The following is a 12,041-nucleotide window of genomic DNA, read 5'->3' as shown; positions in this document are numbered from 1 at the left end:
GATCTAGCTTGGAGGGTAGTTGAATTTACTGATTAAATCACTTAGGGGGAATAGTTTTAATGAGAAGAGAGTAGCACTAAGAATAGAATCTTGGAGAATATAAACATTGAAGGGTCAGGGGAAGATAGAAGAGTCTTAAAAGGAGGCCTAAATCAAATGGTTAAAGAGATGGGAGGAAAAACCAAAAGAGAGTCTCACTATGGAAGCTAGGAGGAAGTAGCTACTTTAAGAAGGAATCTAATGAACAAAATAAAAACACTCATAGGTACGGAGAGCAGACTAACAGCTGTCAGAGGGTATAGGGGTTGGAGGGCTGGGTGAAAACGGTGAAGGGAGTAAGTAAGAAAATAAGTTTACAGACAACAATGTGGGGATTGTAGGAGGGAAAGCGGGTAGTGGGAGGAGGGAGGAGGGGGGTAAATGGTGATGGTGGAGATTTGACTTGGGGTGGTGACCACACAGTGTAGGATACAGATGATGTGTTGTATAATTGTGCACCTGAAACCGGTATTATTTTATTAACCAATGTCACCCCTAAAAATTCAATAAAAGATTTTTAAAAAGAAGGAAATTATTAATGTCAAGAGAGATTATGTATCATATAGAACAGGTAAAGTCAACAGCATTATAGTTTACAGTGAACCATAATATAATAGTGAGAGCTTATATTTCATGGAATGGAGAAGGCTTATTTATAATTACTTTTCATTATGAGCATAGATATTTGGAAGCTAAAACTTTATGGTGTTTATGGATATTGCCTTAGGGCTGTCAAGTTAGATATTACTTTATATAACAAAAATACAAAGTTTACAGTAGTATATATATAACGATATAAAAATCATTCAGAAGTTTATGTGGGTATATTTAAGTATGTTTATGTTTATACTTCTTTAAAATTAATAGTATTTTATCTTTTTTTTTTAAGAGTTCTTGTCTATTGGCAGTATCAATTGGCTGGGAAGGAGGTGTTTATGTACAAACCTGTGGCCACACATTACATATAGATTGTCATAAATCTTATATGGAATCATTACGGGTAAGTTAATTGAATGATTTTTAAAGGTGTATATATTTCTCAGTATTAAATTTTTTACAGCATATACATTCCAGTTCATCTGAGGTGATTATGATTATCATTTGAACTACCTAGACTCACGATTCCTTCACCTCTTCAACTTTAGGGATTGCATTTACTCCACTTTAGCAACTGACTTCCATTGCTGTAACTTTAGAGTTTGCTATTTTAGTTCTGAAATATTAAGCTTTACTATCCTACCATGTCATTTGATTATTTTCAGTTGTTAGTGTGTTTTGTTTCTTACATCTAGATCGCTAGTCCTTTAACCCTTGTGCATTTTTCACAGTGCATTAGCTCTTACCCAGTCTCACTAGTACTTGCCCATTTTACTCTGAATACCAGCCATTTAAGCTACTTTCTTTAAACATAAAAGCCCTGATAGAAAAATCATAAAACTAAGTAAACTGGCACCTCCATAAATGTGTGGCTTTCAATAATAGTGCCTTAGACTAGAGCAGTGATTTTCAACTGGTGTGCTGTGGCAGGCACATTGGTGTGCCACAAAAGTTTTTAAAACATACAGTGCCTGACCATTTGGTTAGGAACACTGACATCTTTTCTCTTAGATTCATCAATTCAGCATCAGTAAGCTAGTTAATAGCTTCGTAAGCACATTATGCCTTTTTCATACCCCTTTATTCAGTTGTTCATTTAACAAGTATTTGTTCAGTGCATGTATGTATTGTTTCTAGATACTGTGATAGATACACTGACCTGTGGTGGCGCAGCGGATAAAGCGTCGACCTGGAAATGCTGAGGTCGCTGGTTTGAAACCCTGGGCTTACCTGGTCAAGGCACATATGGGAGTTGATGCTTCCAGCTCCTCCCCCCTTCTCTCTTTCTGTCTCTCTCTCCTCTCTCTCCCTGTCTGTCTCTCTCCTCTCTAAAAATGAATAAAAAAAAATTAAAAAACAAAACAAAGAAAAACAGTGTTAGATACTGTGATAGATATTTGGGATAGAACAGTGAACAAGACACAGTGTCTCTCACCGTTTCTACATTGTGTGTGATAGAAATAAACAGTTGCAGTATATGTGCTAAGTATTATGAAGTGTACACAGGGTCTCACTGGAACATCTGCCAAGTGTAGAACATTTGATGAAGTAAGGTGCTTGAGTGGTTAGAGAGTCTTCTCTCTCTCATAGAAAGAAGTAATGAAGGGTTATGTTATAAAAGGCCTGTGGTACATGTCAGGAATTTGGACTTTAGACATATTCCATACAGAGATACATTAAAGTCATTAAAGACTTTTTTTTTTTTTTTTTTTTGTATTTTTCTGAAGCTGGAAACGGGGAGAGACAGTCAGACAGACTCCCGCATGCGCCCGACCGGGATCCACCCGGCATGCCCACCAGGGGCGATGCTCTGCCCACCAGGGGGCGATGCTCTGCCCCTCTGGGGCGTCGCTCTGCCGCAACCAGAGCCACTCTAGCGCCTGGGGCAGAGGCCAAGGAGCCATCCCCAGCGCCCGGGCCATCTTTGCTCCAATGGAGCCTTTGCTGTGGGAGGGGAAGAGAGAGACAGAGAGGAAGGAGGGGGTGGGGGTGGAGAAGCAAATGGGCGCTTCTCCTATGTGCCCTGGCCGGGAATCGAACCCGGGTCCCCCGCATGCCAGGCCGACGCTCTACTGCTGAGCCAACCGGCCAGGGCCCATTAAAGACTTTTAAGCAGACATATGGCATGCTCAAAAGTTTCTGTGGTAGTTGTGTAGATTGCAGGGGTTGTTGTGGGATGGCAGGAGAGTAAGAAAGAATATGGGGATATCATTTAGGAGGCAAGAGATGATGGCTGATTGAGCTTGGTCATGGCAGTAGAGATGAGAAGAGGTTAGGTATTTGAAATACATACAGAATTTATATATAGATTCTGTATATATACACGATATATGTATATATACTGCACACAAAAATTAGGGGATATTTTAAAATGAACATGAAATGATAAAAAGGAAGCATTTGATTTTTTTAATTAAACAAGAACATCAGAAAAGCAAATGACAAGTCAAAGTTGTTCAATTATGCAAATGTGATGCAAAACCAACTTTTATTTCATTGGTGAAAATGCACTGTACAAAAGGCTGAAAGCACTGGAGTGTCTGCACATTCCCTGATCCCCTAATTTTTGTGAGCAGTGTTTAAAGGGTCTTCTGAGAGATTGTATGTGCAGCATAAGAAGAAGAAATGAATCATGGTGAAAGATGGTGGTGATCATTGAAAGATTTTGATTGGGAGTATGAATCTTACATTAGGTAGATCATACTGTCAGTGATGTGTTTGGGAGATTAGAACAGAGAGCAGAGGAAGAAAGTGAATGGAAGGACTGATAGAATTTATTAATTAGATATTTGAAGTGGGAGAAGTCAGGAAGCTAAAGGAGCTGCCATGACTTTCTTCTTTCTAAGGTAGGAGGTGTAGCTTTATGCTCCTAACTAAAGGGGGCTCGGCCGGAGGGACTTTACAAGTGAGGAAGTAGTTTTGAAAAACCACTTTGGAAGTGGGTGTGAGAGTGCTTCATAGGATGCTGGAGCAAGATTGCCATGCAGTATTCAGGGCTCAGCTGAGGTTGGAAACAGTTTGTGGAAGAACTTACTTCAGTTTTCCGTGACAGCATTCAGTTGGATGCAGAATTGGAGAATTTATACATTGAATTATTTTTTATAAAAGTTTTGTTAGGTATGTATAGTGGAAGGACATATGGAAGGGAATGAGAAGTATTGACTTGAGAGTTTTTGAAAGTTGTAGGTCATGGTGTGTAGGCAGGATAGGAATGGCCTGATAATGTAGGACAGATAAGGAGGGACTAGAAGAGACAGGAGTTGGCAGTTAGAACATAAGATGTGTGAGTTTAGTATTTTCAGATATGGATAATTCTGGATCATTATAGGACAAGGATGTAGTCATGGTAACAGGTATGGGTGTTAGAGTAGAGGTCAAAGACACAGGAACTGATTAAGTCAAGAAGTTGAAGGACTCAGATGTAGGATGGGTTGTCCACATACACACTAAAGTTGCATAGGAGGATGGTAGGACTTGGAGTGAGGAGGAAATCTGATCTAGGTACTGAAGTCTTCATGTGATTAAAGGCAATGAAGACCAGTAAAAGGTAAGGGAAGGGTGGTATTGTTAAATGACATGAGCCACAAAGATAGGAGAATGCCAGAGTAATGATCTTGAGCCAGCACCGGACTTAGAAGGATGCTGAGGAGTGAAGACTGTAGGAGAATGAGCAGTGCCTGGGTGAGAGGACTTCTGGAGAGGCTTTGGGAAAAAGCAGATTTCAGTCAAGGTAAGGAGGAAGAGCTACCAGTCTTTAAAATTAAGGCTATAGGGAAGTTTATCACAGAATGTCCTTAAATGACCAGTACCTTACCCCAGTCTTCTGCTATACTCTTCTTTTGTATCTTTCCAAACTTGGCTCACAAATCTCTTTCTCTGGGAAGCCTTCTTTGTTGCTATATCACATTATTATAATCTAGTTGTTTCTATATGGTTTAAAATTGTACCTTAAGTGAAGATGTATCTTAACTCTTTATGCCATCATTTGACACACGATAGTGTTTTTAGAATTGGATTTAAGAAGACCTGATGGTATATTTTTAAGAACTTGAAAAAATAAGTGTCAAAAGTTAAAATGATACAATTCAATTCTTTTAGTCAAAGTATTTGAGATTCATGATACAGTAAAATGAGCACTACATTAAAAGTTGAGAAACCTAAGTTTATTTTGACATTGTCATTAACTACCTTTTTAACCATAGGCAAGTAAATTTATTTTCTTTTTTTGTATCCTATTTTCTCATTACTTTTATCTTGTTAGTAATAATGGTCATATTGTACCATTTATACATATATACCGTATTTTTTGCTCCATAAGATGCACCTGACCATAAGACACACCTAGGGTTTTAAGGAGGAAAATAAGAAAGAAAATATTCTGAACCAAATGGTGTGTTAAAATATTTAATAAAATACCGTATTTTTCACTCCATAAGACGCATGGGAATTTTCCCCTCCACTTTTAGGGGAGAAAAGTGTGTTTTATGAAGCGAAAAATGTGTGTGTGTGTGTGTGTGTGTGTGTGTGAATGAATTAAATATATTTTTAATTCACAAAATGAATTAAAAACATATTTTGAGATAAAGCATTAGGTTAGTGATAGAATAAGAGAGTGCTGGGAAAAGGATATAACAGTTCGGACTACATGATAGCAATGGCCTGAAAGAGCAAAATGGATGTGGGATGGTGTCAGGCAGAAGAAGGAAACAAATGTCAATCTGGATTCCTGTGGTAAGTCCTCTGGTTAATGAGCATGCATTGCAGTCTCATGGGCAAGAACTTCCTCCTAGTCTGTTTCAAAAATTCTACTTTTTCCTCCTTTGTCAGAAACATCTGAAGGAAAGTGTTAATTCCTTTCCTATCACACTTATGTTTTGAATTATCTAAATCTTCCCCCTATTCATTATACCTAAGCCAGCCTACTGCATGATGTCCAGTCAGTTTTGTTCAGCAGTTAAGACATCTTAGAAGACACATCACATTGTTTTGGCTTAATTTGCTCCAAAGCTGTCTATCCTGTAAACATGGGCACTTGGAGACTTCCCAGTAGTCACATATAGATTATGAAAAAACAGGAGCAAAAGGTAAGGAGAAGGAGAAGGTAATCCACTTTAATGTGATCGGCTTTTTTTATTTTTTATTTTAAATCCACATTTTATTTTTTTTCTGTAATATGTATTCATCAACTTTGTTATATCATTTCCCTATTCAAAACCTACATCAAAAATTCATCTACAGACGAAGTATCAATTCCTTAGCATTGATTGCATCACTATTTGAATGTTTCAGTACTGAGAGAAGAGTAGGGTACTTAAGCAGTTCATTGGTGTTGGCAAGATTTGCATAATTACCATGATATAACAAGTGATTTGATAAGCTTCAACAGTTAAATGAGATTGTGTGCATGTTGTTATGACATATGAGAGATGTCTTCTTTTTTTGTATGGTTCATTTTGTGTAGTTCACTATAAAATGTAGTGGTGTAAATTTTGTTTCCTGTAAAGGTGTACATTATACATTTGTGTGTTTTTCATATTTTAGAATGACCAGGTTCTTCAAGGGTTCTCAGTGGACAAAGGAGAATTCACTTGTCCTCTATGTAGGCAGTTTGCGAACAGTGTTCTTCCTTGTTATCCTGGAAGCAATGTGGAAAATAACCTGTGGCCACGTCCTAGTAACAAAAGCATACAAGATCTCATAAAAGAAGTGGAGGAGCTGCAGGGGCGGCCGGGAGCTTTCCCAGTAAGCATCAGTGTAAGGCAGAAATATCCTGGTTAACTCAGCTCTACTTTTCAGCTTTTATTTTCATTCTGTTTTTAAATCATTCTGGGCCTTTATACATATAGTAGAAATTGCTTTTCTAGGTTTTTCTCTTGTTTGTAGTTATTAAAAATAAAAACAATAGAACAAATTATCACCAAAGGCTATATACTTTTTCTTATTATAACTTGTTACAGTTTTAATATGTATCTTCCAGATCATGGACTCCTATAAGCTTAGATATGGTTAAACTTTTTAAATATTTTGAAATATTTAAAAATAAAGCCAAATAAATAAATTATATCTATTTATCTTATAATGTAAAGCACACTCTAATTATTTAAAAATATGCTCATTAGGTATATTAGGATTAAGTTGATATATTTAGATACAGAGACACACAGTATGTATATGTAATTATAGATTTACACACACATTTGTGTATGTGTATCAGAGAAAGTATTGTATACTTGATGGAACCATTCACCATAAGTCAGTCTATTTTATTGCGATTTGGTATAAATGAACCCATCTTTTCATTCCATCCAGCAGGATTTATTTATTTGATTTAAATTCTTAAGTACTTTACCTTTATTATAGACTTATGATATTGTTCTTGAGAGAAGTGACAGCTATGCCTGGTTTATGCAGTAAATTTATGAAAACTATGAATATTTTACACTTGATACAAATTCATAGTTTAAAGCTACTCAGAATCATCTTCTAGCAGTTCCTTTTTTCAATTGAGGACTAATTTTAGAGTCTGTATGATTTTTTCTTTGGTAATTCTAAATTTTTATGTGTTTAAAATATGCTTACAGTAAGGGACATCGATATTAGTCTTTGAAAATGAAAGATTTTGTATAAACATGGGAACTGTTCTAAAATATTATTTTAATGACCATTCATTTGTGTAAAACAGTGGTTCCCAACCCCTGGGCCATGGACCAGTACTGGTCCGTGGCCATTTGGTACCGGTCCGCAGAGAAAGAATAAATAACTTACATTATTTTCCGTTTTATTTATATTTAAGTCTGAACGATGTTTTATTTTTAAAAAATGACCAGATTCCCTCTGTTACATCCGTCTAAGACTCACTCTTGACACTTGTCTTGGTCACGTGATACATGTATCTGTCCCGCCCTAAAGGCCAGTCCATGAAAATATTTTCTGACATTAAACCAGTCCATGGCCCAGAAAAGGTTGGGGACCACTGGTGTAGAATATAGTTTGGGAGATTAATTCATGGTTGAATTATAGTGCTATTGTCACAATATAGGATTAAGATGAAAGAGCTCTAAAATAAGAAAACATTTCTTGATCTGTTTTATCTTTGTGCACTAAATATATAGAAGATAGCTAATGTGCTTTTTAACTTTAATTTTCCAGTATGTTCATATTATGAACATTGTAGTGTTAGAGTAGTATCAGAGAAAATGAATATTAAGTACATTTTACATTTTTGTTTGTCTTTTTTACAGTCTGAAACCAATTTAAGCAAAGAAATGGAATCTGTAATGAAAGATATAAAAAATACTACTCAGAAGAAATATAGAGACTATAGCAAGACCCCAGGCTCACCAGACAATGATTTTCTCTTTATGTATTCTGTTGCTAGGTAGGTATATATAGCATATACTTTTATATTTATTTATTATTATTAGTTGGGCTTATTATTTGTTTATTGTTATTACCTTTTATTTAAAGAATGGATATTTTTAATGCTAGTTGAAATTATGGCTAATTTTAGAACCTGCTAGAAGGACTATAAAAGTATAGTTTTCCTTCATTTTCTGAAGAGTTTATTTTAATGAACTATTGAGTTAAGTGTTGCTAAGCATTATAGGATATATGGGAAAAGTATATTATTAACATTTTGAGACAAATATCTACCTCAAAGCATGTGAATATTTTATATGAAGGGTGATGTCAAGAAATACTATACAAGTTCTATCAAAAAGTGGTAATATTGAGAACTAAAATATTGAAACGTTAAACACTTTATTTATTTAAACAGTAAAAACTTATTTTGTTTGATTTAAACTGGTGAAAGATCTATTAATATTCTAGAAAACTGTAGTTGGTTTTGGAAACCAGACATAGGAGACGGAGCATGAGATCAGGCATATTCTAAGCCTCTATTAGTAGTTAGCTGGGTGCTCAAGAAAGCAGAAGTAAATAATTCTCATCTTTCAGATTATATGGGATTGGTCTAATCAACTGAGTTGGTGTTCAGTACCTAAGAAATAGCTCCAAATAGGAGGTTTAGAAAACTTAATTGAATGAAAATGGAGAACCACAAAAGAAGTAAATAGGGGGCCCTGGTCAGCTGGCTCAGTGGATAGAACATTTGCCCAGTGTATGGAAGTCCCAGGTTCTATTCCTGGTCAGGGCACACAAGAGAAGTGATCAGCTGCTTTTCTCCGCCTTCCTCAACCCCCTTCTCTCCTTTTTTTCCTCCCGCAGCCAGTGGCACGATTGGTTCTAATATTGGCCCCAGACAAGGGTGGCTCCCAGTCAGGGTGTCTGAGGGAGCCTGTCTCCCTATCTCCCCTTCTCTCACTTAAAAAATAAAAAGAAGTAAATAAGGAAGAAATGGGCACAATTAGGAACTTGTAAACATGTTCTGCTAGAACTGATTTTATAGACCCCTGGATGTCTCTAGAAGCATGCTTTGTATTTTGTCCATGTATTATTGTCATAGGTAAGATTTAGAGAGGTAATAGGACTGGAAGTCCTGCAGCAAATTAGTGGCACAGTGGGACTACAACTCAGTCTCTTGGGTCATGGTCTAGTACAGTGGTCCCAAACTTTTTACACAGGGGGCCAGTTCACCGTCCCTCAGACTGTTGGAGGGCCGAACTACAAAAAAAACTATGAACAAATCCCTATGCACACTGCACATATCTTATTTTAAAGTAAAAAAACAAAATGGGAAGAAATACAATATTTAAAATAACAAACAAGTAAATTTAAATCAACAAACTGACCAGTATTTCAATGGGAACTATGCTCCTCTCACTGACCACCTATGAAAGAGGTGCCCCTTCCAGAAGTGTGGCGGGGGCCAGATAAATGGCCTCAGGGGGCCGCATGTGGCCCGCGGGCCGTAGTTTGGGGACCCCTGGTCTAGTATTCTTTCAGTTCCTATCCTCCTCCTTCCTCTCCTGTGTTCAGCTTTTATAGCTCAGATGTACTTGCAGTTCATCATGGTCATTCTCTTTGCCCCATTCCTGGATCAGAGTATAACAAAAGGGTAAATGAATTATATGTAATATTTAGAACCCAGGTAATACGGAACCAGATTTAGGAAAATTGCAGCAAGCAAGTTAGAGCTCAAGATAAGGAAACATTAGTCATTGGTTTTAGAATGCAAATGCTGGACACAGATTGATGTAAAAGGCTGTAATTGATTGGAAAGTAACTTTCTAGTCTGAATGTTCCTGACTATTGTTATTTATCCAGAATGCTTTGGGGGAAGATACAACAGTTAATTTAACATCTTGTCTCTGGAGGTTGACCAGTGCATACTTGCGATAAAATTTGCTTTATGTGAAAACTAAATTGAATATAATTAACTTTTCCGAGGTTTTAAGGCTCTACAAAACTCCTGTACTATACTGTGGTAAAAATGTTATAGAAAATTTGGGTAAATGTAGATCAACTCAGTTGTAGTGTGTGTGTGTATGTGTGTCTGCACATGCACACATACACACATTATAGGCAGTGCTGCGCTACTCCCTGATGGGGATATGTTCTGAGAAATATGTCGATAGGCGGATTTGTTGTGTGAATACCCTAGAATGTACTTACTCAGACCTAGATGGCATTACTTACTACATATATAGGCTATATGATATAGCCAGCCGCTCCCAGGCTATAAACCTGTATAGCAATATTACTGTAAAAACAACCATGAGATTAAATCAAGCACAGGAAAAAAGAATGCAATAAACAGATGTGGTAAACATGAGATATATGAGGTAGCTGTCAGTCTAACATTGTATTCTGCTTTACAGCAAACATTTTTTGTATAACTACTCTAAAATAATAATAAAAGTATAGTATAATAAATAAACAAGTAAGATAGACATTTATCATCAAGTATGTATGATGTCCTATCCATAATTGTATGTGCTATACTTTTATATGACTGGCAGCACAGTAGGTTTGTTCACACCAGCATCACCACAGACACGTGATTCATTTTGCTATGATGTTAGGATGGCTATGATGTCACATGGTGACAGGAATTTTTCAGCTGTGTTATAATGTTAAGGGCTTACTGTGGTGTATGCGGTTTGTCATTGACTGAACTGTCATTATGCAGCGTATGGCTGTACACACACACACACACACATACACGCTTATGTTGATTATGTATTTAGGCCTTTGATTTTATTAGGATTGACATAAGAAAATCCTGGCTGAGTGGGAATGATCTATATATGGAATTTTGTTATAGTATGATAGATCTAATAATTTGGTTTAAATTTAGTTTAGTTGAAGTTTTAGATTCCTATTTGTTGGATTAAATACATAAATAATTTATAGAATACAGCTTGCTGTGATATTGGAAGAAACTTTTAAAATCAAATTTAAAAAGAAGTGGGGACAAATGTCAAATGTTATTTACTAAGTGTATTATGTGGAGAAATATGCTCTCCGCTTCTTCCATTTTTCTTTGATTTTATTGATAAACACTAAAGCAGCAAAATAATGATTCTGAAAGAGAAAGTATATAAACCTTAAAACCTCATTTTCCTTTTGTTAAAATACCTAGACCGCTGCAAAACTTTCAGTAAGATTATATGCCGTCTCTAAGTTTTAGTCATTAAAGAGAAAACAAACAAAAAACAAAATCATGAGTTGAAGGAAAGAAATGTATTTTGTATTATATTTGATTGAGGTATAAATTTCTCAAGGTAGGAAACCAGATTTTTTGTAATTATCTTCTGCCTAGCATATAATTTGATTTCACAAGTACTTATGATTATAGATTATGGTTATTTTTATGCCTAAAAGGTAGACATTAAAATATTTAGCAATATATAAAATGCTTAGATATCTAAGCAAAATATTTAGAAATAAACTTAATTTGAATTACTTAACTTTTGAATCAAATGTTGTGATTCTGAAATGTATAGTTTATTAGAATATACAAGTTTATTGATTTGACATTAGTGATTTGAATGGATTACAACCCTAGTTTCCCAGAGCTGAATTTCTCCCTGCATAATTTTGTTTGCTCTTTGGGGAGCTTACATATTTTGTTTATAAACAAAATATTTCTGGTGGTTAACGACTCCATAAAATTGTTTTCTTTAATATTATTTTAGAGCTTTTTTTCCCCTTCCCGGTAGGACGATGAGTATCTCTTTGTTTTTAATTTTATTTTTATGATGAAGCCTTGGAAGATTTTCTGGGAGCAGCTGAGAAGACATTGTTGGAATGTTTGGAAAACTCATGCTCCCAGCACATCTTTATTTTAACATCATCCATTTATTTAGAAGGGCAGAAACAAAATATTGTATTGTGATTTTTAGCAATGAGGAAAGATCAGACACAGGACGCAAGATGCATTTGTGTCTTCTTTTTTCTAACAAGTCTCAAAGGACTGATTTTGTTGTCAGTGAAATTAAAAA

General features: G+C 35.8%; 1 protein-coding gene across 1 annotated transcript in view; it reads left to right on the top strand.

Annotated features, from left to right (window-relative positions):
* Nucleotides 1-12,041, top strand: part of UBR3 (ubiquitin protein ligase E3 component n-recognin 3) — a 240,891-nt gene that overhangs the window by 172,655 nt on the left and 56,195 nt on the right. The window contains exons 27-29 of the mRNA XM_066233324.1: nucleotides 929-1,039; nucleotides 6,178-6,378; nucleotides 7,878-8,014. Of these exons, the coding sequence (XP_066089421.1) occupies nucleotides 929-1,039; nucleotides 6,178-6,378; nucleotides 7,878-8,014 (449 nt within the window). The remainder of the gene's footprint in view (nucleotides 1-928; nucleotides 1,040-6,177; nucleotides 6,379-7,877; nucleotides 8,015-12,041) is intronic.

The sequence above is a fragment of the Saccopteryx bilineata genome, chromosome 5 (assembly GCF_036850765.1).
Source record: "Saccopteryx bilineata isolate mSacBil1 chromosome 5, mSacBil1_pri_phased_curated, whole genome shotgun sequence".
Classification (NCBI taxonomy): Eukaryota; Metazoa; Chordata; class Mammalia; order Chiroptera; family Emballonuridae; genus Saccopteryx; species Saccopteryx bilineata.
The sequence above is the reverse complement of the archived record's forward strand: the minus strand, read 5'-3'. Positions and strand labels throughout refer to the sequence as shown.